This window comes from Lithobates pipiens, unplaced genomic scaffold (genome assembly GCF_037356315.1).
Source record: "Lithobates pipiens isolate NorthernLeopardFrog02 unplaced genomic scaffold, aLitPip1_a1.2 Scaffold_11, whole genome shotgun sequence".
NCBI classification, from domain to species: Eukaryota; Metazoa; Chordata; class Amphibia; order Anura; family Ranidae; genus Lithobates; species Lithobates pipiens.
In genome coordinates, this window is record NW_027507696.1 from 7,078,072 (window position 1) to 7,096,883 (window position 18,812).

At 46.9% G+C, this 18,812-nt stretch overlaps 1 protein-coding gene across 2 annotated transcripts; it reads left to right on the forward strand.

The window, feature by feature from the left end:
* The first annotated feature begins 1,442 nt into the window (after positions 1-1,442).
* LOC143960058 (uncharacterized) lies at positions 1,443-18,028 on the forward strand. Of its 2 annotated transcripts, none has more exons than XM_077468339.1 (8): positions 1,443-1,561; positions 1,711-1,768; positions 4,501-4,612; positions 6,701-6,972; positions 9,763-9,859; positions 12,789-13,060; positions 15,591-15,687; positions 17,599-18,028. In XM_077468339.1, the coding sequence occupies exons 1-8, from the start codon at positions 1,497-1,499 to the stop codon at positions 17,841-17,843; spliced, it is 1,218 nt and encodes a 405-aa protein (XP_077324465.1). In that variant the 5' UTR covers positions 1,443-1,496; the 3' UTR covers positions 17,844-18,028. The 2 variants fall into 2 exon arrangements, with proteins under 2 accessions (XP_077324465.1, XP_077324473.1); XM_077468347.1 differs by having other exon boundaries at positions 6,746-6,972.
* The last annotated feature ends 784 nt before the right edge of the window (positions 18,029-18,812 follow it).

Consider the following 18,812-nt stretch of genomic DNA (forward strand, 5'->3'; position numbering starts at 1 on the left):
TGAGTCCCTTCTGGGCCCTACCTTCTATACACTACCATATTTATCGACATATAACACGCGCCAAAGTATAACACGCACCCCAAGTTTAGGAAGGAATTTTAAGTAAAAAAAATTACATTTAAATGCCCATCAATGCAGCCTTATCAGTGTCCATCTGCAGCCTTGCCCAGTGTAGCCTTGTCATTTGCAGTCTTGAAGTTTAAAAATGGCGCCACGGAGATGCAGAGTCCTGTGTATCTCAGCAGCTCTCTGGTCCTCTCGCAGTCCCGAGCGGAGCCAAGAGTACTTGGCCTCGGCTCACAGTCACGCCCAGTCCCTGTGTTATGTCCATCATAGGGCGGGACTGGGCATGACTGTGAGCAGAGCTGAGCAGAGTACCAGGGGCGGACTGACAACTCATGGGGCCCCCTGGCAATAGGATATTATGGGACCCCCAGGCAATCAGAGATTATGGGGCCACACAGTATACAATCACACAGTATACACAGACTTGTTTTTTATTGACTGAGAAGGTACTGGAGAGGTGGGGCAGCTATAATCTCGGGATTTTTAGACCAAAAGTATGTCGGTAAGGGATATTTCGGAGACAAATGTAAGAAAAAACACAGATTTTTACATACTCTCCCTGGTTTTACTGAGGCTGGCAACCCTGATGGGGCCCCCAAGTGGCCCGGGGCCCTCGGGCAGTGCCCGAGTGGCCGAATGGTCAGTCCGCCCCTGCAGAGTACACTCAGCTATGTATCTCGGCGGGGGCCCCCTATTGGGCGGGGCCCATGGGCTTGAGCCCAGTCAAGCCCAATGGTTAAGTCCGGCCCTGCAGGTCAGGGATAAAGTTGTGGAGAAGTTTAAAGCAGGGTTAGGTTATAAAAAAAAAAATATCCGAAAATGGAAAGAGTCTGGCACAACTGCAAACCTACCAAGACATGGTTGTTCACCTAAACTGACAGGCCGGGTCACATATTTATTTGTAAAAAGTTTGCAAAACCATTTTTATAATTTTCCTTCCACTTCACAATTTTGTGCCACTTTGTGTTCGTTTATCACATAAAATCCCAATAAAATACATTTACGTTTTTGGTTGTAACATGACAAAATTTGGAAAATTTCAAGGGTTATGAATACTTTTTCAAGGCTCTGTAGTTCTTCTCTTGCCAATCTCCGAATTTTGTTGGATTTGGCCCGTATCCTGCCTGCATGTCGGGAATTCCAGGTTAAAGCATTAATGTTATATTTGTTTTTTGCTCTTGTGGTCATTACCCCGGTGTGGATCGTGCCAAGGACTTTTTCTCTTTTTTCACCCTGACTATGTTCCTAGGGTACATGTAACAAATACAAAGCACAGCGTAAACAAGAAAGTACAAAACCCAATTGCCGGGACATTCCCGAAAACAATTATGTCAGAAGATAGATGGTGGCTGCCATCCAAAGTTCTTCTGTATAAATATGAAGCTTTCCACCTCTTCTTACATCTTCTCGAACGCTCTTTTTGATCGGCCATGATTCTCCTGCGGTTTTCCGTTTTATTCCTGCTTTGTGGAATCATCTGCTGCCAAGAGTCTGTGTAAGTGACACTTTCTAGCCGATGTATCAGTCTCCGATGAAGCAGAGATATTTGCATTTCCAGGGACAGTTGGCTGCTGAGCTGGAAAAGGATGTGATACAATCCCACCATTCTCTCTGATTAGAAACTGTTATGCTTGCATTTTACAGGAACACCTCACCGACCGGCGAAACAGCCAAGCAGGACCAAGAATCACTGCCTCCGACGGTAACTATGGTTACGCCTGTAAAGGTCTTCTTGTAATAAATTCACAATTTTTTGCAACCGTATGACTGTATTTACACAATATTATGCAATGGTCAGGTAAAGTATGGTTTCCGCAACCAAAAATGCGATGTTTTCTGATGTGTGAGGGTGCCATTAATAAGAATAATGGTACCCCCCACGTGTCTGCCAGGGCTGGACTGGGACAGAAATTTGGCCCTGGACTTCATCCAGACCGGCCCACTTACATTTTGAGTCAGCACCCCTTACATGAGAGTGTCCCATCACCAGCCCCCTTACATCAGAGTGTCCCATCAGCACCCCCTTACATCAGAGTGTCCCATCAGCACCCCCTTACATCAGAGTGTCCCATCAGCACCCCCTTACATCAGAGTGTCCCATCAGCACCCCCCTTAAATCAGAGTGTCCCATCAGCAGCCCCCTTACATCAGAGTGTCCCATCAGCAGCCCCCTTACATCAGAGAGTCCCATTAGCAGCCCCCTTACATCAGAGTGTCCCATGAGCAGCCCCCTTACATCAGAGTGTCCCATCAGCACCCACTTACATCAGAGTGTCCCATCAGCAGCCCCCTTACATCAGAGAGTCCCATCAGCAGCCCCCTTACATCAGAGTGTCCCATCAGCAGCCCACTTACATCAGAGTGTCCCATCAGCAGCCCCCTTACATCAGAGTGTCCCATCACCAGCCCCCTTACATCAGAGTGTCCCATCAGCAGCCCCCTTACATCAGAGTGTCCCATCAGCACCCACTTACATCAGAGTGTCCCATCAGCACCCACTTACATCAGAGTGTCCCATCAGCAGCCCCCTTACATCAGAGAGTCCCATCAGCAGCCCCCTTACATCAGAGTGTCCCATGAGCAGCCCCCTTACATCAGAGTGTCCCATCAGCACCTACTTACATCAGAGTGTCCCATCAGCACCCACTTACATCAGAGTGTCCCATCAGCAGCCCCCTTACATCAGAGTGTCCCATCAGCAGCCCCCTTACATCAGAGTGTCCCATCAGCAGCCCCCTTACATCAGAGTGTCCCATCACCAGCCCCCTTACATCAGAGTGTCCCATCAGCAGCCCCCTTACATCAGAGTGTCCCATCAGCACCCACTTACATCAGAGTGTCCCACGAGCAGCCCCCTTACATCAGTGTCCCATCAGCAGCCCCCTTACATCAGAGTGTCCCATCAGCACCCACTTACATCAGAGTGTCCCACGAGCAGCCCCCTTACATCAGTGTCCCATCAGCAGCCCCCTTACATCAGAGTGTCCCATCAGCACCCACTTACATCAGAGTGTCCCACGAGCAGCCCCCTTACATCAGAGTGTCCCATCAGCAGCCCCCTTACATCAGAGTGTCCCATCAGCACCCACTTACATCAGAGTGTCCCATGAGCAGCCCCCTTACATCAGAGTGTCCCATCAGCACCCACTTACATCAGAGTGTCCCATCAGCACCCACTTACATCAGAGTGTCCCATCAGCACCCACTTACATCAGAGTGTCCCATCAGCAGCCCCCTTACATCAGAGTGTCCCATCAGCAGCCCCCTTACATCAGAGAGTCCCATCAGCAGCCCCCTTACATCAGAGTGTCCCATGAGCAGCCCCCTTACATCAGTGTCCCATCACCAGCCCCCTTACATCAGAGTGGCTTACTGAGCCATCGGCCCACCGGGAAACTCCCAGTAGTCCCGATGGCCAGTACATGCCTGGTGTCTGCTAAAGAGAAGCATATTTTGTCTGCGGGTTGTAAACCAGTGCAATTATATACCAGTTCCCAACCTGCATGTGTGTGTGGACCTAGTTCAGATACTTGTGGATCGTTAGGCAAAGGTCACAAGGGATCCACATGGGAAGGACTCCTCTCTCACAAGGAGGCTGGCTGTAGCTGGTACCCCAATTGGGGCGACCACAGGCATCTCCCTACAGGTTCCACAGAGGGGAGGCAGGAGGAGTCTTTGGTTCAGATGTCCAGGTAGCAACAGATTTCCCAGAGAAGGCTGAAGAAGAAGGTGGCTGAAGATACAGGACCCCCCCCCCCCACTGGAAAGACAGTATTCCAGGGTCAGCTAGTATAGAGCCCACCATAGCGACTGGGGCTTAAAATGAAGCTGCATGAAGCTTGCAGCCTAATTTGGGAGCCCGCTAGCCAGGAACAATGAAGGAAGAACCCCATCTGGTGGCATGTAACATCCCCAGTTACTGCTTTCCCATCTGGCACAACCTCTCTGAGCACCCAAGGGTGGTAAACAGTGGAATTCATATCCCATGTGCATGTGTCCAGGAGTTCTGGGGGCTGCGGGAGTCAAGTGTATCGCGCTAAAAGGAAATAAAGAGGGTTGCACCCACTGCTGAACAAAGTTGCTAAAGAGGAATTCCCCTACATTAGTGATATGGAAAAAGATATTTCATTGCTCACACTAGAGCACGGAGCGGCTCCCAGCAGGGGGTCCAGTGCGTCTCCATTCACCAGTCCGATTTCATCCTGAATGTTTGGCTTCATTTGGACCTGCAACGGACCAAAAGACGCACCGGAGCCGCTCCAGAGATGTGTGAACCGGCACCATAGAGAACCAGTCACAATCTCCTGCTATGCTAATTGGATGCGGAGAAACCCAAATCCAAGTCACAATAGTGTGAACCCAGCCTAAAGGATATATAACTGTATTTGTTTTTTTTTATATTTTCCTGGAGTTCAGCTTTAATGTTTATTACAGACTATATCAGAAAATGCGCCCAGAGAGAATGAAGCAGAAAAGTCGGGTCACTCTGACGAAGTGACAGAGGTGGACCCCCGCGAATCCCAAACGAAACTTGCCGCTTCACCAGGTAATATTCCAAACACATTGATATGTTCCCTTCATGATAACACCGAAAGGGGGGGCAGGCGGGGGGGTGGGAATTAGTCAAACTGGAGCAGGCACAATCTGGAACAGTTTTACAAAAGTAAACAATCAACTTCTAGCCTCAGCTTTTTCAATTAGACTTTGAAAATAAAAGCTAGAAGCTGATTGGTTGCCATGTACAATTGTTCCAGATTCTGTCAGCTCCAGTCTTAGTAAATTCTCCAGTGTGGTGATTTACCTGAGTCTGGGTTCACACTGACAGGGGATTGAAATCGTGCGAGTTCAGCTTCATACCCGCATGTCAATCCGACTTCGGGAGCGATTTCAGAGACATATGTGCGGGTTCCTGCACAGACGTCAATACGGGATTACTTTTGGGAATCAAACGGTGCCATTGCCGTCAATACCTGCCAATTTGGCATGCCAAATCGCACCAATGCAAACCTAGGCTCAAGGTCTGACACCAAATCAATTTATTGTCATCATAGAGTGCCTCCTCTTATTATACGAGTTAAGTGTGGGGTATTGGAGAGAGTCATACATGTTATAATCTGATTATACAATCTCTGTAGATTCTCCTTTATGGTGGCTGTAAACGCTTTGATAAATGTTTTATTCTGAGATTTATCTCTACTGGAAAAATCAGTCTATACTTGACAACCTATTTGATTGATATGCAACACTAAGGATAGTGGATTTCAATCACTAGTTAAACCCTTTGCAATTGCCCAACACATATGTGCTGCAGCAAAAAAGGTGGCTCTTAAAGCCCATATCTTGAACATATATGTTTCTGGGCACTCACAGTATATGCTCTGAGCTGTCAAAAACAGCTTTTGGACCAGACTAAAGATCAGCAGCCGGCGGGACTGGCTTCCAACCATGTGACCACTGTTATGCCATGTACACACGATCAGACTATCAGGCGGACAAACCGCCGGACTGCCCGCACAAGCAGACCTGCCCACACACGGGACTTTTCCGGCGGACTCGGTCCGGCGACATAGTCCGCCGGACTATCCGCCGTACTTTTGAAATGAACGGACTTGCCCACACACACGGAGGAAAGTCCGTTCATTTTGAGCGCGACTCCAGGTAGCCGGGACTAGTGAACGAAGTCAATGGCGCCGCTTTCAGCGGTGAGATTGACACGTCGCTGGCGCCGTCACCTGGGGGTCTTCTCGCCAGACTCCTCCGCTATCTTCTGCTCTTTTTGCTAGCTCTTTTACTAGCGGAGAAGCCTGGCTTTCTTCTTCGCCGCCGTCCGGGAGTCTTCTTCCGACTTCGGGGGTCTTGCCCCCCTCTTCGGTTCTTCTTGCCGGGCCTCCGTGCCTACTTCTAGCTCTTTTACAAGCGGTGGCCCGGTCTTCTATCGCCGATGTCTTCGCCGCCTTTTGTTCTTCTCTTCTTGAGCTGTTGACTCGTCGCTGTCTCTAGCCACAATGACAGGGACGAGGCGTGCGGCGACTTATATAGGGACATCGCCGGGTGATGTCCCCGCCCATTATAATGTCACAGTCCCAGAGGATGCTGGGACTGTGACATCATAATGGGCGTAGCGTGCTCGGATAAGAGTCTGATATGGACCTGGGGGGGCCCCCACGCCGTTTTTTCGGCGTAGGGCTTCCCCTTTAAGTCCATACCAGGTGAGGGGGCCAGCGACGCTTCCTTCGCTAGTCCCGGCTACCTGGAGCCGTGCTCAAAATGAACGGACTTTTCTCCGTGCGGGAAAAGTCCGATCATTTCAAAAGTATGGCGGACTAGCACACACACGGCCATATTGTGCAAAACTACTTTCTAAGTCCGCCGGACTTTTGGGTAAAAAAAAAGTCAGCCGGAGCCCACACACGGGGGGATTGTCAGGCGGACTTTTCCACCGGATTTTTTGATCGTGTGTACGTGGCATTAGATTTACCAACAATGATGTGATTGAGGACCTACTGGCAGGCAATTGTCACGGGTAAATCTGAAGAAGGTTATACAGTCACGTTGTAATGTGTGTGCCATAAACCAGTAATTATTCCATGTAAGTGTCAAAACAATTAATTATTCTGGTTTTACTTCTTACAAGCTATGGGTGGAGACAACGTGACCACTAACGCTATGACTCCCACAGATAACCCGGAGTTTATAGCGAGAAGGAGAAAGTGTTGTGAAGATGGCCGCCAACACTTTTACGCGAATGGGAATTGCGCCAACAGGCCGCAGAAAGAGAACGAGGCAGTGGGGCTGTGGTGTGACCGAAAATTTCTGGAGTGCTGCTCTTTTATGGAAGCGTACTATATGGGGCCTGCGGATGGGTGCCGAAATAAACAGCCTAGTTGCCGACTTCCCAGTACAGAGGTATGTAACAAGCATAAAACAAAGTATAAAGCTTTGTTCACATTGGTGCGCCGTGCGACCTCGCATGTGATTCGTACCGCACTGCCGTGCAAATCACATGGGATATCCTTGCAATGTGATATCAGCTATACAGATAATAGCTGAATTGGCATCACATTCAGACCAAAGTTGTTCAGGACCCTTTTTTTGGTCCACACCAGAATTGGATCGCATGGGTGTTCACACCCATGCAAACCGATTCATGTCTGAATTGACAGTTCGCACTGCGATATGTGAACCGATCTGGGGGTGTCGTTAACTTTGTATTAATAACAGTAGAAAATGGTCCTGCGCAAATCCACTATAATCATACATAAAGTGCTACGTGCTAAAAAAAATAATAATATATATTGTTAAATATATAGAAAGCAGGCATAAAATAAAGTCCATATAATAGATATCAAAATCTTGTTCAATGGCGCCAGAAGTATTCAAAACAGTTCTTTAGAAAAACAGCAGGTAAAAGGTACTTCTAAAAAACAGGAGACTAAAGCCCTGTACACACGAGAGGACTTATGTCCGACAGACTTCCGAAGGAGTTCCGTCGGAGTTCTGCTGGAATTCCGACGGAGTTCTGACAGACTTTTCGGCTGAGCGGACTTGGCCACACACAATCACACTAAACTCCGACGGATTCGAACGTGATGACGTACGACTGGATTCGAATAAGGAAGTTCATAGCCAGTAGCCAATAGCTGCCCTAGCGTCGGTTTTAGTCCGTCGGAATAGCATACACACGAGCGGATTTTTCGAAGGGACCGGGTCCGGCGGAGTTCCTTCGGAAAAATTTGAAGCATGTTCCATATTCTAAAGTCCTTCGGACTTTGGCGAGTCAAAAGTCCGTTGCAGCCCACACACGATCGGATAGTCTGACGGACTCAGTCCTTCGGACTTTGGATGTTGAAAAGTCCGCTCGTGTGTACGCGGCATAAGGGCTCCCAGAACTCTCACCTCCAATTGCAGAAAAGTAGGCACATCAAGCAAAGCAAACAACCTCCATTCTTGTTAATAGCCACCAGGGGGTCCTCAGTTACGGTTGACTAGGGAACAATATTCTCCACACTGGGCCACAAGGGGGCCATGTATCCCTGTGCCGACTGTCTTGTAACTGCAGGTGGTGGTTTCCACAGGAGTATGTAGCTCAAAAAAATATTAACATGGAGAAAGGGAAAAGGCTCTGATAGTGTAGTATTTAGTAAAAATATAAAGTTTAATCAATAAAAAATATAAATCAGACTCTCACATCTTAAACAATAAAACAGCACACAAAGTAAAATGGTGTCCTGGCGTTTTCCGCCAGTCCTACTTCACTTCCGGTACGACGTCACGGCCACTCCCTACGCGTTGTGTCAATCACGTGACTTCTTCAGGGGATTGTGATTGGCCGCTATCTAATTCCTTAAATACATCATAACAGGAAGTGCCATCTCGGCCATCTTAGTCATGGTTATTCAGGAAAACGAATACGAACCGGAAGTATAGGTTCCGCCATCTTAGTAATCTCGGCGAAAAAAACATTATAATGATAAGCGACAGTTGATTCAGAGCTTATCGAATCAATAATTTTCGATATTAACAACTGTATTCGATAACGAAAAAACACTATATCGCTATATAGACTACAGTTAGTTCAAAGTATATCGAATAGCGTGATTTTGATATAGCGTGATTTTCGATGTCCACAGATATATATATATATATATATATATATATATATATATATATATATATATATATATATATGGACCGCAATTGATTCAGATTATATCGAATAGTTTTTAGCACTTTATTGCGATATTTGCATGTGCACTTATTCATTTTATTATTTTTTGTTTAACGTACTTTATTCGCATATTGATTTCATATATGAGGTATATTATTACCCTGTTTTTTATTCATATTTTTCACCTGCAAATAGTAGCGCGAAGGCCTATTTTATTCATTAACTTTGTATTGACCCTCCCAGCGGTTTGCATAAGGCAAGGAACCCGCAGTGGATTTGCAGCGTTCCTGCATCACACCTATGTGAACCGAGCCTGACAGGCGGTGCAAGTATCATAGTACAGAGCTGCTTGGGGGAGCTCACACAACGGCCACTAGGTGGCTTCACAATACAGAATAATGCCTCGTACGCGCAATAGGATTTTCCGACAACAAAACCGTGGATTTTTTATCCGAGGGATGTTGGCTCAAACTTGTCTTGCATACACACGGTCATACAAATGTTGTCGGAAATTCCGAACGTCAAGAACGCGGTGGCGTACAACACGCATGACGAGCCAAGAAAAATTAAGTTCCATAGCCAGTGCGGCTCTTCTGCTTGATTCTGAGCATGCGTGGAGTTTTGTGCATCAGAATTGTATACACACGATCGGAATTTTCGATAAGAAGCGTTGTTGTCGAAAAATTTGAGAACTTGCTCTCAAACATTTGTTGACGGAAATTCCGATGAAGCTGCACGAAGCTTGTGCCCTAATCTGGGGCCCGTTAGCCGAGAACAATGAAGGAGGACCTCACCTGGTGGCAGCTAACATCCTCAGTCACTGCTCTCCCACAAGGCACAACCTCTCTGAGCACCCAACGGGGGTATTTATATCCCTTGGGTGTGTGCAGGAGTCCTGTGGGCACAGAGGATTGTTGCACCCACTGCTGAACAAAGTTGGTAAAGAGGAATTCCACTACATTGGTGATTAAATTGTTTTTTTTATATATATATATTTTCCTGGAGTTCAGCTATAATGTTTATTACAGAATGTAGCAGAAGAATTACCCAAAGAGAATGAAGCAGACAAGTTGAATGTGACAGCGGAGAACAGCGAATCCCAAACTACACCTGATGATACCCCAGGTAATATTCCAAACACATTGATGTGTTCCCTTCATGATATAACTGAATCGGGACAGTTAGTCAAACTAGAGCAGGCACAATCTGGGACAGCTGTACAAAGTCCTAGCTCGGACACAAGTCTGAGCTGTCGATGACAGCTCTCGGTGCTGTTTTATCACAGTTACATTGATACGTTGACGTTTTTGGGGTTGTATTTGAGATTAACAAAAATGGATAACACAAGCACTTGTAGGTATAACATTTAATCAAGTGATGATAGATACAGATAACAAAATGTAATAATATTAGAGAATATAACAAGAATACTTAACTGAAGATGCTGTTTCACCACAGAGTCTCTCTTGCTTTCATGCGGCGTGACACAGATGATTGGACCCAGGGGCATGCTCACCGCTCACCCTGGTAGAGACTGAATATCCCAAGTTATAGCTGTAGTATATATGACTTGTGTGTAAGGAAATGGCCAACTCCCCTTGCAAGCAATATGACCTTTTAAGGACTTGGTCAGTTTGCAATACTTTCCTTTAGTATGAAGTCAGCTAAGGTAACCAGGATATTATTCTTGAAAAAAAAAAAGAAGGTAACCAGAATATTGGAGGCTTTAGATATTGTGAGACAACTTTAACCACTAGAGATCCGCGCTATAGCCGAATGACGGCTACAGCGCGGACCTGCTTTGCCGGGACTACGTCTATTGACGTCGTCCCGTGCACGAGCGGCCTGCGCGCCCCCTGATCAGCGAGTCTATGAGACTCGCCTGATCACGGATCGGAGCAAGGGATCGATCCCAAACCCCTTTCCACATGATCAGCTGTCAGCCAATGACAGCTGATCATGTGACACAACAGAGCCGGTAATCTGCTATTTTTCCTCCTCACGCTGACAGCGTGAGGAGAAAAAAAAAGGGCGAACACCGGCGTCCCGATTACGGCCAGCTTATCAGTGCCCACCTGCCCCCTGCCAGTGCCACCTACATAATAAAAAAATGCCCCCCATCAGTACCCATAGTGCCACCCATCAGTGCCCACAATCTGCCTCAACAGTGCTGCACCCCAGTGCCACATATCCGTGCCCATCAGTGTCATCTACCAGTGCCCATCAGTGCCGCCCATCAGTGCCACCTATCAGAGCCACCTATCAGTGCCCATCAGTCCCATCTATCAGTGGTACCTATCAGTGCCCCTTAGTGCCACCCATCCGTGCCACCCATCAGTGCCATCTTATCTGTGCCCATCTTTGCCCATCAGTGCCGCCTTATCTGTGCCCATCAGTACTGCCTTATCTGTGCCTATCGGTGCCACCTTATCTGTGCCTATTAGTGCCGCCTTAACTGTGCCTATCAGTGCAGCCTATCAGTGCCCACCAGTGCAGCCTATCAGTGCATTTCAATGAAGGAGAAAAATGACCTATTTGCAAAATTTTATAACAAACTATGAAACATAATTTTATTTTATTTTTTATTTAGCATCTTTTTTTGTTTATTTAGCAAAAAATAAAACTCCCAGCTGTAATTAAATACCACCAAAAGAAAGCTCTATTTGTGGGAAAAAAATGATAAAAATGTCATTTGGGTACAGTGTCGTATGACCGCGCAATTGTCATTCAAAGTGCATCAGCGCTGAAAGCTGAAAATTGGTCTGGGCAGGAGGGGGGTTTAAGTGCCCAGTAAGCAAGCGGTTAATAAGGAAATATGAAATTTCCCATAAGGTGCGGACTAAAGATCAGTAGCCAACCATCTTCCAACCATGTGACCCCTGTGACAGGGGTCACTTAATCACCAATCCTTCCCACCCCCCCAAGGGCATTCAGAACTATAAAGGGACACCGGGGGCAGGTGGGAAGGTGTTAGGATAAGATTGCTACTTAGGATCATAATCTATCAATCACACCTCTGTTTCCACCATGTAATCTCATAATCTGATCAATTGAATTACAATCATATTCACGAACAAAGTATCTCAGTGCTGCCAATCAATGCCAAATGGTCAAGAATTTTCCACTATGTGCAATCTACTCTGATCCTGATCGAATCCAGTCTACATCGATCGGAAGGGAAACTATGGCTAATCAAATTTTTTTTGCAGATTTGATCATTTTGATGGAATCACACATCAATCAGTTAATAAAATCAGACGGTGTGCCCACCATTAGGCTCACCATACATGTTATAGTCTGTAGGAATACCAACGAGTGTGTAGTGCATGGGCCCGCATGACTGGATAAGAAATGATTGGATAGTTCAGATAGGTCCTCATATTACATAGTTTTGATAAATCTAAAGGTTGATTGTAGAAAGATTGTGTGGTCAGATTGTATAACGAAGTATGGTGAGCGTTAGCCCTTGTACACACGGTTGGACATTCCGACAACAAAATCCGTCTGATTTTTTCCGACGGATTTTGTCCGAAACTGGTGTTGCGTACACACGGTAGGACACAGTTGTCGGAAAATCCGATCGATCGGAACTTGATGATGTTCATTCGTTACGATGGGACTACGTTCAGGCTAGTAGCCAATAGCTTTGGTCTTGTAATTTGATCTGAGCATGCGTGGCATTTTGTCCGATCGGAATTCTCTACACACAATCAGACAAAGTCCGATCGGATCATGTTGTGGGAAAATTTTATAGCCCAGCTCTCCAACTTTGTCCGTCGGATGTTCTGACGGAAACAGTACGATGGAGCCCACACACTGTGGGATTATTTGACAACACGGTCCGATCGGACATTTTCCATCTGACTTTCCGACCGTGTGTACAAGGGCTTAGATTTACCAACAATGATGTGATTGAGGACCTACTGGCAGGCAATTGTCACGGGTAAATCTGAAGAAGGTTATACAGTCACGTTGTAATGTGTGTGCCATAAACCAGTAATTATTCCATGTAAGTGACAAAACAATTAATTATTCTGGTTTTACTTCTTACAAGCTACGGGAGGAGACACCGTGACCGTTAACGCTACGACTCCCACGCATATCCTGCAGTTTATAGCAAGAAGGAGAAAGTGTTGTGAAGATGGCCGCCAGCACTTTTACACAAATGGGAATTGTGCCAACAGGCTGCAGAAAGAGAACGAGGCAGTGGGGCTGTGGTGTGACCGAAAATTTCTGGAGTGCTGCTCTTTTATGGAAGCGTACTATATGGGGCCTGTGGATGGGTGCCGAAATAAACAGCCTAGTTGCCGACTTCCCAGTACAGAGGTATGTAACAAGCATAAAACAAAGTATAAAGCTTTGTTCACATTGGTGCGCCGTGCGACCTCGCATGTGATTCGTACCGCACTGCCATGCAAATCACATGCGATATGATTTCAGCTATACAGATAGTAGCTGAATTGGCATCACATTCAGACCAAAGTTGTTCAGGACCCTTTTTTTGGTCCACACCAGAATTGGATCGCATGGGTGTTCACACCCATGCAAACCGATTCATGTCTGAATTGACAGTTCGCACTGCGATATGTGAACCGATCTGGGGGTGTCATTAACTTTGTATTGACCCTCCCAGCGGTTTGCATAAGGCAAGGAACCTGCAGTGGATTTGCAGCGTTCCTGCATCGCACCTATGTGAACCGAGCCTGACAGGCGGTCCAAGTATCATAGTACAGAGCTGCTTGGGGGAGCTCACACAACGGCCACTAGGTGGCTTCACAATACAGAATAACGCCTCGTACGCGCAATAGGATTCTCCGACAACAAAACCGTGGATTTTTTTCCGAAAAGGATGTTGGCTCAAACTTGTCTTGCATACACACAGTCATACAAATGTTGTCGGAAATTCCGAATGTCAAGAACGCGGTGATGTACAACACGCACGACAAGCCAAGAAAAATGAAGTTCCATAGCCAGTGCGGCTCTTCTGCTTGATTCTGAGCGTGCGTGGAATTTCGCGCATCAGAATTGTATACACACGATCGGAATTTCTGACAAGTGTTGTTGTCAGAAAATTTGAGAACTTGCTCTAAAAACATTTGTTGGTGGAAATTCCGGCAACAAATGTTCTATGGAGCATACACACGGTTGGACTTACCGACAACAAGCTCACATCCAACATTTCTTGTCAGAAAATTTTATTGTGTGTACAGGGCATTACAGTAGTTAAAGGAATAGCATATAAGAAGAGGTCGCTAGTAAAACTACATTCAGTCTGGTGAAAATAAAGAGAGCTGGTAGCCCAGGAGGACAACCGCAGGGATCTTCCTACAGGCTCCACAGAAGGGCGGCAGGAGGAGTTTCTGCTCTGGATGTCCAGGTAGCAGCAGAAGTCCCAGAAAAAGGTGAACAAGTAGGTGGCTGAAGATACAGGGCCACTCCACTGGAAAGACAGTATTCCAGGGTCAGCTAGCATAGAGCCCACCACAGTGACTGGGGCTTAAAGTTTTTTGTTAACCCCCCAAAAAGTAGAGATCCTGGTCCTTTAAAGCAGATTAAACAGCACAATGTTTGTGCCATGTAATCTGCCCCACTCTAAACTGTAAAAAATACCTGTCTGAACCTGCCACTTCCTGTATCCCCCTCTCTACACTGACCACTAAAACCAGCACTGCTCCCAGCCCTCCTCTCTCCCACTCACCCCACCTATCAGCTCTGTGTCTGTGTCCCTGTCTCCCCCCAGCCGCTATAAGTAAAAATAAAAAATTCTAAATTGTCCTTGCCAGCCCCTCTATTATAGATTGATATAGCACACTGTATTAGTCTAAAAACGAGGCTTGTAATTACAGATTTAGCGTGATCTGCAGGTCGGTCACGTGACTCTTGGCCGGTTTCCAGGGCTACTGCAGGAGAGGCTGAGTGGCCATGTGACCTCCCCAGCTGACGTCAGAGGGAGATCTCGGCCCCTCCTGCAGAAGCCATGTACTGGAGGTGTACAGCGGCCGCGAGTCACTTGACCGGTGTTCTGGCATATAGTGTCCTGCCATCGGATACTGTCCGCCCCCTACTGCGCATGCGCAGCGCTTGCGCAGTACAGAGCAGAAGAAGCTTTGGAAAATCTCCGAAGATGAACGGCGCCTGCGCCGTGTGTGGAGGTGGTAGCCCCACCATCCAAGCGGACATAGGGCTGGCAAAATTAGAGGGCCGCTCGCTACGCTTCGGGCTCAGCCTCGCTGCGCTCGGCTCTTTTTATTCCAACTCTATGTCCACTTGGGTGGTGGGGCTAGAACCTGGACCCACGGCGCAGGCGCCGTTCATCTTCGGCTATTTTCGGAATCTGTGTGTCCTGTGTACTGCGCAAGCGCAGTACACAGCGGACACTATCCGATGGGGGACATTATATGATAGGACACCGGCCTGAAGATCGTTTTAAATCGGTAATTACAAGCCTCATTTTTATAAAAGACTAATGCAGTGTGCTATGCCTGCCTACAATAGAGGGGCTGGCAGTGGTTGTTATGTATGGGTTAACAAACACTTTAAGATGAAGCTGCATGAAGCTTGTGCCCTAATCTGGGGCCCGTTAGCCGAGAACAATGAAGGAGGACCTCACCTGGTGGCAGGTAACATCCTCAGTCACTGCTCTCCCACCTGGCACAACCTCTCTGAGCACCCAACGGGGGTATTTATATCCCTTGGGTGTGTGCAGGAGTCCTGGGGGTTGTGGGGGCACAGAGGATTGTTGCACCCACTGCTGAACAAAGTTGGTAAAGAGGAATTCCACTACATTGGTGATTAAATTGTTTTTTTTTATATATATATATATTTTCCTGGAGTTCAGCTATAATGTTTATTACAGAATGCAGCAGAAGAATTACCCAAAGAGAATGAAGCAGACAAGTTGAATGTGACAGCGGAGAACAGCGAATCCCAAACTACACCTGATGATACCCCAGGTAATATTCCAAACACATTGATGTGTTCCCTTCATGATATAACTGAATCGGGACAGTTATGCCGCGTACACACGACCGGACTTTTCGAGGGACTAGTTCCGACGGTCTTTCCGACGGACTTTCCGAATGAACGGACTTGGCCACACACACAATCACACCAAAGTCAGACGGATTTGAACGTGATGACGTACGACCGGACTAGAATAAGGAAGTTCATAGCCAGTAGCCAATAGCTGCCCTAGCGTCGGTTTTTGTCCGTCGGACTAGCATATACACAAGCGGATTTCTCGGTCCGGTGGAAAAATGTAAAACATGTTCTATTTCTAAAGTCCGCCGGATTTTTGGCAAGCAAAGGTCCGATGGAGCCCACACACCATCGAATTGTCAGACGGACTCGTTCCGTCAGACCTTTGCTGTCAAAAAGTCCGGTCGTGTGTACGCGGCATTAGTCAAACTAGAGCAGGCACAATCTGGGGCAGCTGTACAAAGTAGCCAATCAGCTTCTAGCCTCACTTTGTTCAATTAGGCTTTGAAAATGAAAGCTAGAAGCTGGTTGGTTGCCATGTACAATTGCTCCAGATTCTGTCTACTCCAGTCTTAGTAAATTCTTCTCAATGTTCCTCCGGTGTGGCGATTTACCTGAAGGTCTGACACCAAATCAGTTTATTATCATCATAGTGTGCCCCCTCATATTGTACGAGCTAAGTGGGGGTATTGGGGAGGGTCATACATGTTATAATATGATTGTACAATCTCTGTAGAATCTCCTTTATGGTGACTGTACAAGCTTCAATAAAGGATTCATTTATTTTGCAATCAATCTTTACTGGAATAATCATTCTATAGTTGACAAATCATTCAATCGATATGACACACAGGATATTGGATTTTAATTGACAGTTAACCCCTTTACAACCGCCCAACACATACAGTATGTGCAAGAGCAAAACAACGTGAACATGTGGCCCACTCACGCATCACTGGGCGGCCGATGTTTACATGCTGAGAGCGCCCCCTCCCTGCATGTCTCAGCACAAAGACTCTCTGTCCAGACTAAAGGTCAGAATCTGGCAGTACTGGCTCCTGGTCATGTGATCACTTAGATCAGGGATATGCAATTAGCGGACCTCCAGCTGTTGCAGAACTACAAGTCCCATGAGGCATAGCAAGACTCTGACAGCCACAAGCGTGACACCCAGAGGCAGAGGCATGATGGGACTTGTAGTTTTGCAACAGCTGGAGGTCCGCTAATTGCATATCCCTGCCTTAGATGATTGGCAATCCTTCCTGCCCCCCAGCACACAGAAATGTTTAAAGTGATTGCAAGGGTAAAAGAAAACAAACATATAGTTATCTGCTCTGTGCAGCGGTTTTGCACAGGGCAGCCCTGATGCTCTCCTTGCCCCCCCCCCCCCCCCCGGCTAATGCCCCCATAGCTCACTCAAGGGCCAGCTGTCTGTGTCCATAAGAAAGGACAGCTCAGTCCCGCCCCCCACTCCCGCCTCACTGGCTGTGATTGACAGCAGTGAGAGTCAATGGCTCCTGCTGCTGCATTTTAGCCAATCAGGAGGGAGCAACATGGGAGAGCCTCGGTTCTTGTGTACATCGCTGGATCGGGATTGGGTTTAGGTAAGTATTAGGAGGGCTGAGGGGGCAGCTGGGCACTGATGTTTTTTTTACCTTCATGTATAGAATGCACGAAGGTAAAATACCTTCGGCCTTTACAACCACTTTAAGGGATTGTTGGGGAAGGAGGGAAGGAGTTAAGGTAAGATTGCTTATTACATTCATAAACTAAATCGCACCCGTTTCCTGCAATCTGATAATCCGATCGATTGAAACATTCATGAACAAAAATATCTCAGTGTTGCCAATCAATGCCAAATAATAATGATAATTTTTCACCTACAGCAAAAAGGAAGAAGTGTTGCGAAGATGGCCGCCAGCACTTTTACACGAATGGGAATTGCGCCAACAGGCCACAGAAAGAGAACGAGGCAGTGGGGCTGTGGTGTGACCGAAAATTCCTGCAGTGCTGCTCCTTTATGGAAGCGTACTATATGGGGCCTGTGGATGGGTGCCGAAATAAACAGTGTAATTCCCAACTTCCTAGTCCAACCGACACCCCCCATGTGACAAACAGACCACTGCACTAGTAATGTATTCATATATGAGTGATTGGTGTTACATACTGTACATTAGCTGATACAAATATTCAAAGCCTTAAATCTTTACCCTGGAGGCCGTTACACCGTTATCTCGCAAACCACATAACTCAAACTTGGCGTTGTCGCTCTTACATTTTGATGTAATGCAAATTTAATAAACTTTTATTAATGTATGTTGGATTGTGAGCTTTAATTAACACAGTGGATTCCTCAAGAATGTGGCAAATTAATAGGTTCACCCTGAAACCCCACATGTTGCATGTACTCGCCTTCCCTTCACTTGCTGGAGAGAGGAGAAAGGACCCTCCATAGATGGCAAATCACTCTGGTCAGAGTTTTCACAGTGCTGGAGACCCTCCCCAGGTGACAGCACCCAAGCCTTCTTTATACTATAGGATGAGTAAGTCACTTGCTCCCCCCCCCCCCATACAATAAAGTGCGGGGTTTGCTCTTCACTCCCAGATAAATGTATGCAGAAGAGGAAAAAAAATGCAGGCAGTGCTACTGTACCATGGATGGGGGACACAGGCATTTCCAGGGACAGGATGCAGCTGGACCAAGAAGGAGGGTGCAGGGATTTCCAGGGTCAGGATGCTGTTAATGCATGGATGAGGGATTTCCTGGGAATGCGTGGTGTTCAACCAGGAAACTGGAAGTACAGATATTTTCAGGGGGCACAGAGACTTCCAAGGACAGGATGCTATTGAACCACGGATAGGGGGCATAGAGACTTCCAAGGACAGGATGCTATTGAACCATGGATAGGGGGCACAGAGACTTCCGAGGACAGGATGCTATTGAACCATGGATAGGGGGCACAGAGACTTCCGAGGACAGGATGCTATTGAACCATGGATAGGGGGCACAGAGACTTCCGAGGACAGGATGCTATTGAACCACGGATAGGGGGCATAGAGACTTCCGAGGACAGGACGCTATTGAACCATTGATAGGGGG

What these genes read in the sequence shown, in the direction of transcription:
- LOC143960058 (XM_077468339.1), top strand. Translation starts at nt 1,497, where the DNA reads ATGATTCTCCTGCGGTTTTCCGTTTTATTCCTGCTTTGTGGAATCATC. An exon ending in GCCGACTTCCCAGTACAGAG is followed by an intron (nt 13,061 to 15,590) that starts GTATGTAACAAG and finishes TGTTTATTACAG; the next exon opens with AATGCAGCAGAAGAATTACC. An exon ending in TACACCTGATGATACCCCAG is followed by an intron (nt 15,688 to 17,598) that starts GTAATATTCCAA and finishes TTTCACCTACAG; the next exon opens with CAAAAAGGAAGAAGTGTTGC.